The 19,666-nt window shown below is 50.5% G+C and overlaps 1 protein-coding gene across 1 annotated transcript, besides 1 other annotated feature; it reads left to right on the top strand.

The window, feature by feature from the left end:
• Window positions 1-2,703: 2,703 nt before the first annotated feature.
• Window positions 2,704-8,085: a repeat region.
• A 7,502-nt stretch (window positions 8,086-15,587) lies between these two features.
• Window positions 15,588-17,843, top strand: ETH_00013805 (uncharacterized protein; the record flags this gene model as incomplete). The annotated part of the gene is made up of 1 exon (XM_013378127.1): window positions 15,588-17,843. The coding sequence occupies one exon, from the start codon at window positions 15,588-15,590 to the stop codon at window positions 17,841-17,843; it is 2,256 nt and encodes a 751-aa protein (XP_013233581.1).
• Between the last annotated feature and the right edge of the window lie 1,823 nt (window positions 17,844-19,666).

Here is a 19,666-nt window from a genome sequence, read left to right as displayed (position 1 = left end):
GAAACAGTCCTCTAAAGCTTTGCTCATCTTCAAGAACGCAAATTCTCCTTTTCTTCACTTTTCTGCATAATATTCTAGTTAATCTATTCCTTAGGGATATCGCAAAAGTTAGCCCGCTCCTTCTTCACTTCTGCCTAGTAGTTGAAAGGCCGTGGTGTATGTTCTCCACTGCCTTTTCTGGGACTGTGGTACCTTGTTACTTGTGGAGCTAGCAGCAGACCGCACGCGCTAGTTAGAGGACTGATGAAATTACGAATTTTGATGGGGCCATTTGAGTGTGCTTCAGACAGACACTGCGAATAGCTACCCAATACAGGCCTGCTGTGTTTGTATCTATCTCATTCTACCAGGGGGCTTGGAGGCTTCGCTTCACTCTAGAGCATCGATGCTAGCCACAAAATACGGAATAGCTAGTGCTTGTGCCTCGAACGCGCCCAGCATGCGCAGAGTTGTAGCTCACTACCGTGCATCTACGCAACGGAAAGCACCACAGAGCTATAGTGTCCGTAGTAAACTAGCGTACTAGGAAAGCCGGAACTAGGCCTGCTTAATTATTCGGCCTTCAGGAGCAGAGGAAAAGAGTATGAGGTTTCAACATGATTTCCACCATATCGGTGTGACTATGAAAGTACGCCGCTCACGGGCCATGCTTGGAGATTCCACACTGCCTTCGGCAGGGCATTCCTTTTGGGAACCACTGGCATTATCGGCTTCCTCGCTTGCGTTAATCGCAGGCTTCTGCAGCAGCGGCGTGCAGATCGTTCTCCTGAGGGCTCCTCTCTCCGTACCATACTCGAACGAACCGTCATTACATATTTTCTACTCCAATTTTTGTCGAAGTGCGCTAACAACAACAGATACCGGATTTCCCCCGGATGCTGGCACAAAAAGTAAAAAATACACACTCGGATATTGATCGCAGGCCATATTCTACCTAAATGGAATCCCTTCGTGAACTGGATCCTCGCCAGATTCAATGCGTGATTTGGACGCAGCAAGCCTCAGCATGTTTGTCTCCTTTTCCCGGCTAAAAGTTCACTGCCTTTCACACTTAGCAGTTGCCTGGCTGCTCCGTACCTGATTGCCTCATAGCTTGCAGCTACAGACATCGTCCAGGGTTACCGCTGCTGCTGAAGCTCCATAAACAAGCTATCTATGCTCTATTTGCAGCCTGCAAATAGTTCGAAGATGGCAAAACGACATTTAATGATCGGCAGGCTGGGACTGCTCTGGTCAGGATTTTATCTGCTATTCTGACATGGCTGCAAGCGCTTTTGCTGTCCAACCTTGACCAATGTCCGCAATAAGTAGTTTCACTGAGAGGCCTGGAGACAGCAGCAAAGGTCAGAGCCACGCCAATCTAATTTTCGCATCAGCGGATGCCAGTCAGCCAGGAGCTGAAGCCGCGAACACAAGTTCCGCACTAGCTTATATCACAAATAGGCGTAATCGAGCACTACTACATACTCTGTACGCTGCATCGTCTCTTTTCTGATGCCCTCGAATCTGAAGCGGTTTGATTTTGCGGGCCTGTTTCCCTTCGCTCAGGAAATATTAGCCAACCTCTTGAAAGGCGATGCTTGCATATTTGGAGTTGCTAGAACTCAAAAAAAAATCTATCTGCTACAATGGCGGTCAGTAAAGGTACCGTGAAAAACACATGGAACTTTCCATACTGGTTTCAGCGAGATACTGGCCCGCAATTGGCGTTTTCATACACCTAGCCCTTCTATTGCATAAAGCACTTCCCTGTGTGTAGTGCGCAGGCACTACAATAGGGCTTACTGATGACCTGTAGAGGATAGCTAATTGTTGACCTATCAGCGGTTAAGAGGTTGAGACGAGCGCTGTAACTTCATACTAGTAAGATAGAAAAGCAATTTATTGGCAAACTAACATGTATAAACTAGAAATGTCTACAAATACCCTAAGATTGGGGCTGCCGACAACGTCGGCACCGGTGCGGGTCACATCATCACCGGCCCAACACAGCAAGAACCATGAGCAGCGACTCTTATGAAATATGGTTTATAGAACTTAAAGCAAAACGACCTTTTTAATAAATTGGTAGACGTTACACGACAGCTGCGTCGATAGTAGAGAGGATCTCATAGGACGCCGAAGTTGTGGGCCCGGTAGCATCGTAATCGCTGCAGAGAACGCGGTGTACTACATTTGGGGGCTGTTCCCGGAAATAAAACTATTTTTTCCGTACCTGGGGTTAGAAATACTTTGCTTTAATAATTCGCACCTAGTTCTCTTAGCTCACTTAGCTCAATTAGGGATGTGTAGTGCGCGGCGCCTACTGCTGCGACTACGCTGCTTCCTGCCCCTCTAACAGGTCTACACAGTACGCCTAGTATAGCCCCATTTCTCGGTCTCTATAGCCTTATTCCATCAAAATACGACAATTTTAAAAGTGTTTCAAATCCGTCTCCTCGATTCGCCTCCTTTTCGGAGCTCACCTCCTAGGCCCTATGTGGAGGAGGTCCCTGTTGGTGCCGGCGCTTTCGCCAGCCCCAGTCTCCACACAATTTCCGCATATTTCACGTATTCATTAGAACTAATAGACGGTTTTTCTTATTTTTATCCCCTTAGGTGGGTTCTGTCCTCCTCCAGTGTCGCGACCCCTTGTAGGTCGCTAGCTAGCTATCATCTCTAGGACACAAGCCAGCCCCATTGTAGTGCCTGTGTACTACAACTTCTCCCCCTGCCGGACTGAAAAGACCTATCGCAAACACATTATTATTTTTGCCTTTGCAGTCTTCGTGCCCTTCTAAAACTGACGTCGTGAGCGCACGCGGTGTGCAGCGCTCACTCCCCCCTCCTCATTGAAGGGTGCCCGTGCTGTAGGAGCCGGAACGTGGCGGACCCGTACGTCTACGCCTTGAAAGGACCCATGTTGTTTCGAGCCTGAAGACGTCTTCGCTGGCGGCGGCGCCAAGCGCGAAGCGAAGCCGGGCAGCCAGTAAGGTGATGAGCTGGCTCCCATGTGGCTTGATCTTCAGGGGTCCCGCGCCACTTCACGAGGTGGGCTGCATCTCCCGAGCCGCGTTGGTCCATAATATAGTCGACTTCGTATTCCGCTGTGGGACTGCCTGCTGCATCGTGGATAGGAGGCCAGGCAGCATCGGCTGCCGAGGGAACCAAAGCGGGAGGGCGGGGGCGGTGAGGAACTAGCTGCTAAACGTGGAAAACGTCATGGCATTCATATGTGGGAGGCAGAACGAGACAGTAAGCGACAGTTCCTATGCGTTCGATGACTTCGAAGGGTCCACAGTAGCGGGGCTCGAACTTAGGGCAGCCGTTGAAAGGCGGGAGGTGCTTGCTGCTGAGCCAGACCTGGTCTCCCACCGCATACTCCACTGCTCGGCGCTTCGTGTCTGCGTAGTACTTCTGCTGCCATTTTGACTTCAGGATGTGACTCTGTGCTCTGTGGCAGAGCTGTCGGAAAAGCTTAGTCATCGGAGGAGTGGGCGTAGGAGCTAACGCGTCGACGATATCAAGGTCCGCAGCAGTCAATGGGTTCTCTCCAATCATGACCTCGAAAGGAGAGAGCTCAGTGGATGAATGACTTGTGGTGTTGTAGGCAAGTTGCAAGGCCGGAAGCAAACGCTCCCACTCGCGTTCGTCAGATTGGATATAGGTACGAAGCATCTGCTCCAGTGTGCGGTTCACCCGTTCAGTTTGGCCGTCGCTTTCGGGATGGTAGGGCGAGGACATGCACCGTTTGATGTTAAAGCGGCGGCAGAGCTGGTTCCAAAGATCCGACTGGAAACGGGGGCCGCGGTCCGATATGAGCACCGCTGGAAAACCATGATAGCGGATAAGGCGGTCTGCGAGAAGCTCCACAGTGTCTGCTGCTGTGAATGACTTCTTTGCAGGAACGAAATGAGCCATCTTGCTAAGGGAGTCGACCATGACAAGGATCGAGTCGTGCCCTGTCGTTGTAAGGGGAAGATCTGTGATGAAATCGACGCTCACGTGCGCCCATCGACGAAAAGGGATGAGCAACTGTTGAAGAAGGTCTGCAGGCTTCTGGTTAATGGACTTTGATGCGCGACAGTGGGTACATGACTCAACATAAGCGGTAGTGTAGGCACGCATTCCAGGCCAGTAGTAGTGCTTGCTGAGAGCCGCAAAGGTCATTTTCTGGCCTCGATGGCCGCCTCGATGGCCGGCTGTGACATGGCTGTGATGCGAATGCAGAACGTGAGTAAGGAACTCAGGGAATTGTGGGACGCAGATGCGCCACAGTCCATGAACGCGGATGTGCAGGTAAGGCTCTACGTAGCGAAAGGTAAACTGGCGATTACAAAACTCGATTTGCAGAGCTTCTTCTGGTTGGTTTGCCGCGGCTTCGTAGGGAACGCGAAAGACAGGACACTTCGAGTACGCTTGCGGCCAACAGCGCACATCAGGGGGGTCAGCAGGTGGCTTCGTTGTGAGTGTTGGAGATTCCGGCTCTGGGTTGGGTTCCGGCGGCGCAGGGGAAGGCGCAGGCAGCGTGCTGCGTCGTCGAGGGCGACGCGGGCGAATTCTGGCGAGCTCTCGGTAGTTGGCAGGCGGACCGCGAGAGCGGGGAGCCGCGCTCGCTTGTCCTGTTGCGAGCATCAGCGGTGCCGATGGTGTGTCGTGCGAGCAGGTGCTAGGGAGGCCGGGACGGCGAGACAAGGCGTCAGCAACTTGATTGCGCGCTCCCTGAACATACGTGATGTGCAAATCCGGGAACTCCGCAAGGAAGTCTAGCCACCAGGAGGTGCGTCCGCGCAGAGGCTTCGATGCTTGGAGTGGCTGGAGATGGGTTAGAGCTTGATGATCAGTGTACGCCGTTACCTTGGAGACATGGAGCAAATGCGACCACTTGTCTAGCGCCGTGACCAACGCCAAGAGTTCCTGATCGTAGATCGAGTATCTCTGTTGCGTGGGGTTCATAACTTGGCTGAGGAAGCCGATGGGTTTACCGTCTTTTTCGAGAACTGCTCCGATTGCATAACCAGAGGCATCTGTGTATAACTCGAAGGGTTTCGTCGTGTCAGGGACTTGTAATGTAGAGAAGTCGATTAAGCGCTGTTTGAGCTGTCGCACCGCTTGAGTGTGGAGCTCTGTCCATTCGGAACTGACGTCTTTACGCTTAAGATCAACCAGCGGCCGGGCAACGTCTGCATAGTCCGGTCCCATAAACATGCGACAGTAATTTATGGTACCGAGGAACTGGCGCACTTGCGTTTCGTGCTCCAGCACCTCTGGCCAATGCCGGATGGCTGCGATTTTGTCTTCTGCGGGTTTGATCCCCGTAGCAGAAACAGTATAACCCAAATAAGTAATTGTTTGCCGTGCAAACGTACATTTGCGGACTTTTGGGTAGAACTGGTGTCGAAGAAAAATGCTTAGGACTTGTCGCAGAAGAGAGACGTGCCCAGAGAGGTCAGAACTATAGATAAGTACATCATCTAGGTACGCAATAACGCCCTGGCCCAATAAAGGTTGTAGGTAGGCATTAATATTGGCCTGGAACGTAGCGGGAGCACCCTTAAGGCCGAAGGGCATCATGCGGTACTCGAATAGTCCGAGAACGGACCGGAAAGCCGTCTTCCACCGGTCTTCCTTAGCCATACGTATTTGATGGAATCCTGCTTCAAGATCCAAGGTGGAAAAATACTTGGCGCCTCCCAGCAGCTCCAGAATGGTTTGAATGGGAGGTAGTGGAAAATCAGGGGCTATCGTAAGGGCATTTAGAGCCTGGTGATTGACAACCATACGCATCTTCCGCTCCCCGGAGCTATCATCACGTTTGTCCACCGTGATCGTAGGAGAGCAAATAGGCGAATAGGTCGGTCCGATCCAACCATTATCCGATAGTTTAGCTGTCTCCTGTTTGTGGAAAGTGAGCTGATCTGGGGTCATACGGTAGATTGCAGATCTCGCTGGGAGTTTTCCAGGCGCCAGGAGAATATGATGATCATGATGGCGCTTCGGAGGTAAGCCTTTAGGTAAGGTATCGGGAAAAAACGCCCGATACTCGTGCAACACCTGGGCAACCTCACATGGAATATCCTGCGCCTCTGTCGAATTTATCCATTCGTCGAATAGAGTGTGCTCGAGTTTTGCCATAGGCCAGGGAGACTCCACTCTCCGCTGCCACCGAGGCGGTTGAGGCCAAAGGACTACGGCAACCGGAGGACGTGGGTTGACTCCCTATCAACGCGCAACAAAACGCGCCTTGCCATTCATCCGAGAGCCTTAAGGGCACTGCCGAACAAGCTTCGGGCACAGCCAGTATGAGATGCAAACCGTGCAATGGAGTCCTGAGATCATTAGTGTCGTCCGCCGCCTGAAGAACGAGCGACGTTGTCCGCGCTTTCGCCTTAGTCTTCGCGTGGGGCTTATACCTCCTTGGAGGCGGGCGTAGGAATACAGCTGCCTCCTCGGCTGACATACCCGCCACTTGTTTGGCCAAGATCTCGTATGCTTGCTCTGCTGGGGTCCTTGGGTGGACTACGGTGGGACTATCACGTTGCAGCGTCGTTTCACCAGTCTGAACAACCGGTAACTCGCACCACTGGCCATTCACATAGGTTCGGAGCTTGTCTGACTGGAAATACCAGGCCACCTTGTGTTCCGTCAGCCAATCCAAATCCAAGACTAAGTCGTAGGGAACGGGTCCCACTAAAAGGTCCCAGGAAAAACGCGTATGTCCGCACCACAGCGTCAATCCCGTCGCTACCCGATCAATGTGTAATTGTGCACCTGTTGCAATGGTGAACCTATGTTCTTTTGGTAGCCTCCGCACTTTCAGCTGCAGTCGTTCGACTAATTTAGGATTAATGAAGCTTCTCGAAGCTCCAGTGTCCAAGAGGGCCTCACAAGGACTCCCTGCGAGCTCAACGCGAAGTAGCGCCGTCGCTCCCGCACAACACAACGCTCCCCCTTGACCGTAAGACTCTTTCATGCAAGTCTCCCTCCACCAGTGTGGCACAATCTCTGTCGCGTCTGACCTATTGCCGTCTTCTGTTGCCTCTGCAGACTTCCTGCTGCTATTCTTCGTCGTGTCCGGGGCCTCTTCACTCAGGATCGACTCTGACCCAGACTCCCGTCGCGTATCCGGAAATGGCTGAGTCCCTTCCGCGCGCTCATCGCTCTTATAAGTTCCTCCCGCAGTGCGGAAGAGTTGGTTTCCCAACTCATGGGAGACTGGAATAGCATTAGGGCCTGTCGCTACCGCACACATCATCCCTTTGCCGTGGCTACGCGGCCTAGAACGCTCGTCTCCACCCACGCCTAGGCCCGCACGTTTGATCGTTCCGTCTTCTCAGTGCTAGGACGGGTGGGCGCTCTACTGCTCTTCTCTACCTGCTCGGGCCGGCCTCGTTCATTCGTAGCGCAGTCCCGAGCATAGTGTCCGACACCGCCGCACTTCTTGCAGATTTCCCCCGGACGTCTGGTACGTTCCCCTTTGCTAGGGCAGACACGTGCCGGATGTCCGCGACCCTGACACTCAAAACAGTTAGCGTGGGTTCCCCCAGAACGATTTTCAGATTACTGGCGCCCACTAGGTCCTTTAGCTTGGACGGCCGCCCTAATGGCTCGACTGGTCCTTTCTCGGAGTTCCAGCACACTCTGCTTGGGCTCGTAGAGCCGCGTTGCGGCCGTCGCCGCTTGTTCCCACGACTGATATTTCACTTGTCCGTTATTGGTTATTTGAAGATGGAGGTGTGTCGGTAGCCCGGTGCAATAGTAGTCCGCGAGTTCGTCGGGGGGCAAGACCCAACCCCCGCTCCGCCACAGCCGCAAACTGGTCGGTGTATTCCTTCGGGTTACCATTCCACCGTACTTTAGCCAACTCCGTTAACAATTGACTCTGCGACATTGTTCTGTCAAACCGCTCCAAAAGCCTGCGCCATACTGTCGCGCAGTCGCTTAGGTCGATAGTTCCCCGTAGATACATCCAATACGTTAGAGCCGGGCCCACAAGGTGGTCAATAAGCATGCATTTCCCCACTCGCGCGGTTCCAATCCCATCTGGGTGTACCGGCGCTCGATGCGCAGCAGAAAAGCCTGCATAGTGCTGCCGTCTTCAGGTAGGAGTCTCCTGCGGTGTGGGACCGATGACGCGTCCGTTGCGGAGGTGCACCCCTTACCGAGCAAAGATTTCTAGGTGCGAGGCATTAAAACATGATATTTCTTCTACCAAGTCCGGAAAGAATAAAGATTTCATTCCCGGAACGGCCCCCAAATGTAGTGCACGGCGCCTACTGCTACGACTACGCTGCTTCCTGCCCCTCTAACAGGTCTACATACTGCGCCTAGTACAGCCCCATTTCTCGGTCTCAACAGCCTTATTCTATCAAAATACGACAATTCTAAAAGTGTTTCAAATCTGTCTCCTCGATTCGCCGCCTTCTCGGAGCTCACCTCCTAGGCCCTATGTGGAGGAGGTCCCTGTTGGTGCCGGCGCTTTCGCCAGCCCCAGTCTCCACACAATTTCCGCATATTTCACGTATTCATTAGAACTAATAGACGGTTTTTCTTATTTTTATCCCCTTAGGTGGGTTCTGTCCTCCTCCAGTGTCGCGACCCCTTGTAGGTCGCTAGCTAGCTATCATCTCTAGGACACAAGCCAGCCCCATTGTAGTGCCTGTGCACTACAATTGATGCTCGCAGGAGAACAAGCGCACGCTGCTCCTCGCTCTCGCGGTCGCCCTGCCAACTACAGGGAGCTCGCCGGCATTCGTTCGCAATGACCCAGACAGCACAATGCTACCTTCATCTCTGCCGCCTGAGCCCAACAGAGGCGGAACACCCTACACCTACGACGAAGACGCCAGCTGACCCTCCCGATGTGCACGCATGGCCGCAAGCTTACTCGAAGTGTCCCGTTTTCCGCGTTTCCTGCGAAATCGCTGCAAAAGACCCAAGAGACGCTATACAGGGAGAGCTTCGTAATCGCCACTTCACCTTTCGCTATGTGCCGCCTTACTTGCATAGTTGTATTCATGGACTATGGAAATTCTGTGTCCCACAATTCCCTCAGTTCCCTACACTGGCGGCGATATTCAAGATAAGAATTAATTTTAGTTTGAAAGGTACTTGGAGAGCCCGTAAGGCCGAAAAGCCTGACCTGCTACTCCAGTAACCATTAGACTCAGCAAAAGGCTCTCTTCGACCGGTCTGCTTTGGCTACGCCAATTTTGCTAAAGGCCTGCCTGATTCGAGTTCAAGTGTGGAAAACATTAAACATTCCTGAGGATCTCTAAAACGGCTTAGATCGATGGTGAAGGAAAATCACGGGCAACTATTACAGCGTTTAAAGTCTGATAAGTAACCACCGTATGGACGTTTCGTTCATCAGCATCATCATTGTGCTTGCCAACCATGGCAGTGGGAGTACATGTGGGAGATTATATCGGACCTATTCATCCTTTAGCAAGCAGGATGGCATGAGGTATGTGAATGCTTGTCCGTCCAGGTAAAAATAGTATTCTATGACCATGCGGGCACTTCCGGTGTAACCATGCGGCTAGTTCGCCGGGGAATTCCTTGCTGTGCTCTTTCAGGGCCTCGACCACTTTCATGACGAACTCTTTGGCTTCTTTGGATCGTAAGCATCCGTCAAGCTACGTATACATGTGAGTAACTGCTGCCTATGGTGACTCTTTGTTCTCTGCATTGCTCTTTGGGGAGGCTGTAACTGAAATATGAATTTTATTGTACTATTGGGGTCCCGCTAGAATACGCGACCAGTCTGCAGAACAACAGTCCTTGTTGTTCTCCATACAGTTCGAAGTGTGTTGAAGACTTGCTATTTGGTGAGGCTAGCATGGTGTTTAGGGCCAGTAACGCTCCAGTAACGCCTCCCCTCAAGTTGCTGTGTTGGCTTGCGCTTGTCACAACAGCTGCACATTATTGCTGATTCTGCGGTGTCATTCATATCATTTAGGGGTAAAGCGGAGGAACGTAGTCGCCGCTTCTGCCGACATTCTGGACAACTGTTGGGCCAGCGTCTCGACCTGCTCTACAGATGTCCGAAGTTAGTGCCTTCTGAGGTCATTTTTTCTGCTCTATAGTCTTGTTTGATCTCTTCACTACTACATCATACCATCTGCCATCCATCTAGGTTTGCAGCCTATCGGACTGGTACTCTACTCTATGCTCTGTCAGCCAATCTAATCCCAGAACGAGGCCATGAGGTATTGGCCCCACGTGAAAAGTCCCCCATAGGCAGGCGATTCCATATCACATAATGAGCCCTCTGACGATGAGACATCGATAAGCAGCCACTCTCTCTTAGCTACCATGGAACAGTAGGCCCTGTGCAAATGGAGCACCCGCTATCTTAGCCGCATATGAACTATCCGGCTGACAAGGCTTCGGTATGCTCCTGTGTCAAAGCTCCCTTCACTCTTATGTCCGAGTATGTTGATGGGCACTGCTTTCATGCTCATGCTACACATTATCCCTTAACCCTTGATCACTCTCGCTGCACTTAGCTGCTCTTGCCATCGCTCGGGGGTGGCTTCGGTTCCCTTAACGTTAATACCACCATCTAGATTCCCTCTTTCATCTGCACCACTGCTCCTTGCATTTTCATTTTCTTCCCGCTTCTTTTGTGGTGGGGGAGCCAGCTTCTTTAGCACTTTCTGTACAGTCATGTGCAACGTGTATCTGGCAGGCTCCCCCTCCCGTTTGCTATGGCAACTTTTGCTTTCAGCTAGGGGAGACTTCGACAGCAAATGGCCCTGTTGCTACAATGCACAGAAGGCCTTCCCATATTTGGTGTGTCTAGGATGTTCACCTCCCTTAATTTCTATTTTCGGTCATTTAAATACTACTGCTGTTCTGTCCTCTCTAGAGTCCTGTGAAAACCACTTGTTGCTTTCTTTTACCGCAGTCACTGTGTCTGGTTTATCTGGCGGAGGGCATTCGTTGGCGAGATGGCAGTTCCCCTTACACTCGAAAAACATAGGGGGGATCTGCACACGCCTCAAAGGCTGTCCTTCTCTAGCGGTAGAGCCTGCAGGAATTTTCTGGGTTCCTAATTACTGCCTTACCCAAGCAACTATCCAACACGTTGTGACTCCACTGCCACACCTCTGCTTGGGCTGCTGATGGGTCTTCCAAGGACTTCAGACGTGGCCCTTAGGCTAGGTCTGTTCCTATTTCTTTTTAAATAATCCCAGGACACCGTTTCTTCATTTCCCAGGTATTCTCCTAATGCTTCTCGCCAACACAGTCGCTCCAGGTCTTGTTTAGTAAACCTGGCCTCTACGAAGTGTACTACGAAGTGTAGGAAGCACTGTTTTCCCTTCTCTCTTACTATTGGAGGCAATGCTACGGCTTGTTGCCTTGCTACAAATAGTGGCACGAATAATTTGCTTATGCGAGCTACGTCTTGCGCGAGGTGGAAGATCTTCGAGTTTGAGTCTATGTGGAGCCCGGCCTGGAGCGCGGATTGGAATTTTGGTCTCCTAAGCAACAACTTCTGTGGAGGCGCGCTCGAATCTTGACGATATACAGCAGCTATTTCAGTAACGTTTGCCTTACCTTCTTCGTTAATTTCACGTACACTTCGCACTCTGCGAAAGCCTGCGTCCTCCTCACCCACCATTTTGGTTCCGCGCGTCTGTAACTAATCGGTTCCTGTCTTGCGCGAAAGCTTAGATCCTGGCGTTCAAAAGAGTTATATACTTCACTGTGAGAGGCCTCTGGCTGGTACAGATTCATATTTAAACAACCGGAAGTGCCTCCACATTCTAATGAGCGAAAACCAGCCTAGTCCGTACATTGGTGTCCTAGCAGCCACAGTGGACACAACCGCCCACCGATATCCAAACCACCAAAAAAATAATAAAGTAAAATACAAGTTGCTAGCAACATTTTGTCGTTGCTCAGGAGCTGCCAGTGGTGCTATACGATGTCTGTGAGTGCTGGCTGGGCCAGGGAGACTGCCAGCTCTATCCTCTCATCTGAAGAGGCCTACTCTGGAAGTAGAACCACATTTCTCTATTTAATACTTCTGCGGTTAAGTTTTATAGCTACAATACTGGGTAGTGTAACCTTTTGAGGCCATCTCTGATCAAGATTTTAGTGTCACGCGCTCTTCGGCCTGGAGCCTTTGTGCAACTAAAACAGTATTGTCGTGACTGCTTAAAGAGCAGTATGCAGCCAACAGCATCTGCATATTAGTTTTGGCACGTTGTCCCTGTAAAATTGAAGTAATTAGGAGTCATGCCATAGATAATGAACTGTGCTGCGAGTTTGTCGCGCTACAGCGCGACAGAGTCGAAGACACTGCAGAACTTACTAGTAGGTTCGGAAGAAAAGCTCAATGCTCACAAAGCGCATGAGATCATTCTTTCCCGGGTATTTTGCGTTTCCAGTGTCGTCAAACTCTTTCCAAATGGAAGTATACTGGAGTTTGTCACTGAGTTTGTCAGTGACACGCAGCGACTCCGTCATGTTCAGCGCAAATGCCCACTAGGAATGCTGCATTATCACGGATCTTTTGCACTGCTCGAAAACTTTTGGTTGAAATGTTTCCGGTCTGACGTTGCAAAGAAAAGACGGCGGCTTTCATGCCCAGTTCAACTACGATAACCGAGGTACTAGCTTCTGCAGAAAGCCAATGAGACGGTGGGAATTCGCATACTCCTGCGTGGCTGCTTCCAAGATGTAAATATCCGACGTTGCTCTTGCCCATGACTCGTAGCTCTTAGGAACTGGCATGAGAGGCCAATCGCCAACTTTGCCATTTTACCTCTAGAAGTGCGTCTTCTAGAGGTAAAATGGCAAAGTTGGCGATTACGAGTTTTATATCAGACCGCATTAGGTCAACCATCCTTTTTCGCTGCTCCAGTAGTGCACTCTAGTGCTAGACTGCAGCATTTGGCATTTCCATATGCTTTTTGCACGTCGGATAAGAAATACACGGTTAACTTGTGGGTTGCAAGCCAGCAGAGCCCCGAAAGCAGATCCCTGTGGAGCGACTCCTGCTACGGAGCCATCCGCAAAACATTAACAACTGCATCACACCGCTAACCCGCTTCTACACAGCAAATATGATTCTTTAGCCAGTGGTCACTGCTGACAAACATGTTCTGAGGGACCGCCCCAACCTGACCTGTAATTGCTCTGTTGTGCTACTGCCAGCAGGATAGTAGAGCCAAGTGATACTGCGGCATTCAAGAGGGCTTCACAGGTGTTGCAAGCAACGTCAAACCGCATATCCGTCGTCGATCCCTTGCTAGACAGCACACCACGGCATTTATTGCGCAGCTCTTTACTACACAGTATCCAGCTTCACCACTGGAGTAGGCTATCTACCCTTCTGGACAACTGCTCACTGACTTTACGGTCCTCCCACTACTTCTCCGTTTGCTTGTTAATGTCCATCTGACCTTTCACAAGCCTCAGGAATCTCACCACCAGATCCAGCGGTAGAAGCGACTGAAGTGCACGCTGTTCATGAAAACTGATGGGGAATTCTTCTTTAGAGAATGATTCTTTGAGGGCTGCGACGGGGAAATGAACTGAGGGCGCAGTGTCGAATCGAGAGCCCGCTGTCACAGCTTGTTTCACGTACCTTCTGAGCCGTCTTCCCTTTTGTCCATCAGCTTTTCTTAAGCTATGATCCCCAGTTATAGGTGTGTCCCTCGCGATGGCCCATAACTACGCTCCATACTTGGGAGCAAGCTTCTCACTCGCCTTCGCAACATACACGGAAGGAGGTTTTGCCGACGGGGCGTCAGCATTCAAATCCTTCTTCCAGTAATGCACATCGGCGCCGAGTATTCTGGAGCACTGGGATACACTTCTACTGAGCGCAGATTGTGCCAGAAGCTACAGTAATGTCTACCACCATGAAAAAACATGATAAAAGCCCACACTTTGCAATCCTGAATAAAGTAACAAAGAATTTAAGCCGGTTTTTGTTTGTTAACACAAGGAGCTGCGGCGGCGGCCCTCTTACTAAGCTCTTAACTGCCCGCGATGTTAAAAGTGCTCCCATTACTTTTCCCGTGAGGGCTACCAGGTGCTACTTGAGCTGTTGGTGGGTTTTGAGCATGGAGCAGGAAGTACCTAGAGAGTCTATAAGGTTGGGAAATATGCAGAGAAGAAACCGCATATGATTTTCTTGCCAGGTCTGTATCTCTGTAGCACAGTATTCGACATATGTAGTGTGTTGCGGAAGATTTTCGTGCTCGGTCCGTATCTCTGTAGCACAGTGTTCGACAAATGTAGTGTGTTGCAGAACCGGTCATGGAATATCTAACAGTCAAGGGCCTTCTAGGGCCATGCATTGTAGTCTTATTCACGTAAATGGCTCACTTATGTTGGTTTTGTTGTTTAAATTAGTCGTGAGTACAAATGCGTGGCTAGCAGGATGCTGCCTAAACCACCAGCGGGTACACAACAATTGCATGTAAATTGCAGTCCTTAGCTCATTGCAGTCCAGCAAGTGACCTCCTGCAGTTCCCTAAGGGTTTTATCTTCTAAACAATGCGAATATTTCGGAGGGAACGCATTATTCACTTGTTGAATGGAAGGCTAGCTCGTTGGCCGGTATCGGTGCGGCAACTGATCGAAGCTTCAAAATATTGCCCAACTATCTCGATCCCACGCATCCGTCTTTGTCACGAAAATATTGGGTGCTCCGATATTAATCTAGGTTTCGCGAGATATTATCCCGATACAGTTCTCGCGAAACCTCATATCGCCGAGGGGAAGCTACTGGAGTGCTGTAGGCAAGCAATTGTATGCATTACCCGTCTTTAATGCTAAAGTTGTTCTATGCAGGCAAATTTTGGATATCCGCGATGCTGCAGCAAGTAATATAGTCTTCGATCCTGGTACTCTCCATTAGTATGGAGTTGTTTCGTTTCTCGGAGAGGACATCGTTCCTGATTCTTGTGGGGACGCCGACCTCATATTTTTCGCTGAACAAGACGCTGCCGGGAATTTCATGTATGAAACATATTCAAAAGTATTTGAAAGTGCTCTAATCTCTTGAAGTGCTTCATCCAAAAGCTGTTTTACGTACAAATTAACCGCTGGTGCACCTCGGAGGCGTATCCCTTTCGCTGGCTCGTGCTCCTGACAAAGGGGGCAGTTTGCGGAAGCTAGATGCGGCAGCTCTGCATGAACAGGAAAAATATTCATGCTTAGATTCCACACTGCAGTGCAAGCTTTTCGCTAGGCCGTGCATTGCTTTCTGCGGTCATTCAAACTTGACATTGCGAATTCCGAACAGCGTTGCCTTTGTCTGCCGCACTGCCGAGACAGGCCTCCAACGACAGCGGGCTGCCGATTCCTCTCAGACACTGAAATATCTTTGCAGCCTATAGCAGCTCCAACAACCGTATACTAGGAGACTGTTCATACTTCGTAGTGACTGATCATTTCGCCTTGCTGGCTTCAGCATCGACTCCTCCGCTTTCCCTGGCACATTGAGGTGGCTACGTGCTCATGCATTTGCGATTTGATCAGTTGCAATTCGTGTGGCGAAAATATTCGTGCATAAGTCATGGCTTGATGAGCAGAACCAGGATTAGGGCGCATTCTCACAAAGAACCTCCCCTGTTGCAGGAATGTGGAAGCTAGCATCCCCTGCGCATGTGATGTTCCTCGTTGCTCTTTCATCCACCGAACCATTAAGTTCCAATGAAATCAGCCCGAGTCCTGTTGTTCCTCCAGGCCAGGGCTACCTCGTGGAGACGGTCCCTAGTTGGCTTGTTCCGCCTGTAACACCAGACCAGTCGCAATATTACCACCGAAGCAGTTCCTCTCCTCAAGGATTATTGCCCTTCGTTGGAGGAGTCGCCAGCACCCTTGTACTTATGTACCTTATCTTAAGCTGTTATCTCCACATCCATACTGTTGCGGCTTACTTTACCCATGCCCGCTACCTAGCGGAAGGACCATCTCGAGCGTGTGTTGCTGGAGGGGACAGTGCCGAGGAATTCACGTCTCCGGAGGATTTAAAGGCGGTTTCCGCTGCAAACGGCCAGCTCTTTTTTCTAAGTCTCGCAGATGGCGAAGCAGCGAGTCTCACGCGGGAAGAGCGCTTGTCCGTTGCAGACGCCAAGTGTCGTCTGAACACTTCAGTGGACCGGCTTCAAGTTTTGGCCAAGGAACTCCCGACAGCTTTTGGAGACGAATTAGAGAGAAAGGTCAGAGAGAGAGACGAGATACGAGCCCACCTCAAACTCCTGAACTGGAATCCCGGCCAGGATGTTGCTACATTACTTTTTAGGTCCAGCTCATTTGGCCAAGGACGAGCGCTGTCACGTGACGTAGCTGCAGCTGTTGTTGCGGCGGAGAGAGTCAATAATCCGAAGAAGCGCATGCCGAGTGCGCTGACAGAAAAGGATAAAGAGACTGTACAGCTTCTAGTGCAGCATCTCCACAAGGAAATGTGTGACGTCATCTGTGTGCTTCGCGAACAACGCGGAATTGGGGCTGTCGAAGTTGAGCGTGCAAATGCAATTTCCGTTGACGCGGAATACACGAGCTTGCAACTACGCTCTGCCAACTTGCTTGACGTCTCAGCAACACTAGAAGAAGCTTCGCGGGAGGTGCGAGAGTTGGTCTCCCAGGGCACACGAAAACCAAAAAAGAAGAGCAGTTGGCGCGGATTTATGTCAAGGCTTTCCATTGGTAGTTCTAAAGCTGATTCTAGGCAGAATTTGGCAGAACAAGAGCCTCAGAACCCCTCCGCAGCATCGAAATCAACTGGTGTCCCAACAGAACACGCTCCAAAGAGCATGCAAGGCGGCCCTTCGACACCTCTCTTATCCCGCCAAGCGCCTCTAAGAAGATCCGTCTCTGCAACATCCCGTAAGCCGCCACCCGGTCCAGGAGGTCATGGCAACCGGAGCCGTCAGAAGGCCGACAAACCTCACCGACCCGGACCCTCTGCGGTACCGAGACGGCCACCCCTAAACGAAGACGAAGTGACGCAACAGATCAAGGATTTATTAGTATGGATTCCTAAGGCGCAGTCCACTCTCGACAAGACGTGCAGAGGCGTTGTTCTCGATGAATTCGATGTTATTGTGTCGCAAGGGGCCGAAATGTATAAATTTCTCGCTAGTGTCGAGGTGGAAGAATCGGTTAGCTCTGCAAGAAGATCAGCTTTTACGGAGGCGAGAGCGCGAGTGCACGGTTTGCTAGGAAGCCTGCATGAACAACTGTCAGATGATTGGTTGAAGAGGGTTTTGCAAAGTACCTATGCGGTGAAGTGCGCGCAGCGGGATTTGCTAAAAGCTACGATAAAAGGCTCAACAGATAGGATTCCACATGCAGGGGATCCTTACATGGGTAAAGCACTGTATTTCAAGAGTGCTGTGGATTTAGCAGCTCGGACCTTAGCATCAGTATCTGGCTGTGGTTGCGGTTTTTTGCCTTGCGCTGATGCGGGCCTTTGTGATGCCCTAGACGACCTCGAAGCTCTCCTCTGTAATGCGAAGTCGAATCTGGAGAAAATAGTGAACACGACTGCTTCCGCTTGGATATTGGCTGTACAAGGACGCACACAAACAGACAGGCCAGATGCACCTGACACACCACATACCTCTTCTGCAGAGCCGTCTACAACCAGTCAACAGGACAAAAAAGAACACCTACTAAAAGAGGCAGCAAATATCGTGGAGCTACTCGGAAGCTTTGAGAGGCCCACAGATACGCTTGCAGAACTCGAAGAGATCTTAAAAGAATTATGTCCCGAGCTTGCACAGCAGGAAGAAAGCTCCACAAGAAGCCCAAGCATCCGACGTCTCTTGCAATTCACTCTGAAAAGTCCCTCGTTGCGCAGGAGTAGATCGACACCCAAGTCACTGACGTGACAGCTGTGCCACCTATGCTCCAGTGCCAGCAGTCCTGAGGTCCTTCTAGGAACCATCCCGTTAGGGCCGAACGCCAATTAAAGCTTGTTGATTCCTAGAATGCGATGATGGGCTGGTTAAAGAAGCCAAATGGCGTATTTTTAACTTGGTTCTTTTTGTCTTGCGGCTGAGGCATATGTTCAGTGGTACACGGAAGCTCACACGCGTTGGACAAGGACGTAGTTTCTTTGTAACAGTCCCACAGGAGTGATGCTGTATTGTTGCATCACGAATTGGGTGGCGTTCTGCCGTGGCATCGGCTTTGCTGGTCAGGCTGGATTTTTTCGAGCACGGCAACAGTGCCTGTGAGCAGCGAGCAAGCCGAAAGATAATATGCAGGTCGTTGCTTCCTGTTGAATTGAGCCAGTTTACGTCGCTTTGTGGTTTTGGCTCCTTAGAAACTTTTATTGGACAGTTACTGGGGCAGACAAAGCAGCCGCCCCAACAGTTGGCTTGCCGGCAAACTAGGAAGTATTTTGGGTCCGACCGGGCGTCGGTTTCACATTCCTTGCAAAAGGCAAAGTAGAGTGTGCTTTTGCAAAGCAGAGAGTGCTTCTATAAAATCCTTGTCAAGCAAATTGTTTGTAGTGAATCGGCTGGATGAGAACCCAACCTTTGGAAAATCATTGCTTCGAAGTCCACTGCAAGCAAAGATTTTGAAGTACGTAGTGGCTGTTGTGCACGCAGCTACTGACATACCAGCCTTCCATAAACATGGAGAGCCAGTAGTGCCGTTGCTGCAATACAGCATTTCTGTAGAACACTCTGCTTACAGACAGACCTGATATTGATAGCGCAAGCGCGCTGCAGCAATAGCACCAGACTCCCTCGGCTATACGGTCGCTTCAAGACATTCATATGGGCTAGTTTGGGCACTCAACAGGACACGCCAGGTAGCAGCAGCGTCCGCTAGTCGTTGCAATGCACAAATGTTAAAATGTACAAATTGTCGTTGTCAGGATGGGGGTTCCAAATAGTTATGGGAACAGAAAGTGTTTGTTTCCTGCTGGACCCAGACAAATCCCCAACTACGTAAGTACACTTGCACTTACCGAATATGTGGGAATTTGCTAGGCGGCGTCGTCTCTGGACACGTACCTTACACTGAGCTGCTTTACAAATAGTGATGATTCGCCGCTCATGCAGATACTTTACGCGCAGCCCTTTACCCTTTTCGAAGAAGCATACAGCCTTGCATCGCCCGCATCATCTGTATTCCTCGCAGAAGCAAGTACTGAAATGCTTCAAGAGCAAGTACAGGAAACAGGGAGGCAGTTCGGTCGCAGCAATACGAGGGAAATGGGATAGTCATTTTTCGTGCGCTATGGAGTGAATCCATTAGCATGCCGTAATCGATTCGCGAGAGCTTCTCCCGAATTTCAATTCAATGCTTTTTTACATCCCTCGAGAAAGAGATTGCTGTCCAGCAACAAGTCCTTGGTTTGTTCAATCGCTTTCTCAACAATATTTGGGTTGCATATGCGCCCAGTTCCTCCTGACCTCCAGCAATGACAGCAGGCACGGTCAATTGAATAATCCACGCTGAGTTGATGCAAAGCTTAAAAGATTCACAAAACCCCAGCGCCTGAGTATTCCGAACTACACAAATATTGGCACAAATTGTGGCCACTGTTGCAACGCCTTCGGCACCTAACTTAATGCTTCAGTAGTCCCAAAGATGTGCACTTCCATGCATGTGTACATGCACTGACCAGAATGCGTGTGTGGACGTCCATACATGCCTTCTGGTGAATGTAGGCCTATATAGCATGGCATACGTCGAT

The sequence above is a fragment of the Eimeria tenella genome, genomic scaffold (genome assembly GCF_000499545.2).
Source record: "Eimeria tenella Houghton genomic scaffold, Eth_scaff74, whole genome shotgun sequence".
NCBI classification, from domain to species: domain Eukaryota; phylum Apicomplexa; class Conoidasida; order Eucoccidiorida; family Eimeriidae; genus Eimeria; species Eimeria tenella.
The sequence above is the reverse complement of the archived record's forward strand: the minus strand, read 5'-3'. Positions and strand labels throughout refer to the sequence as shown.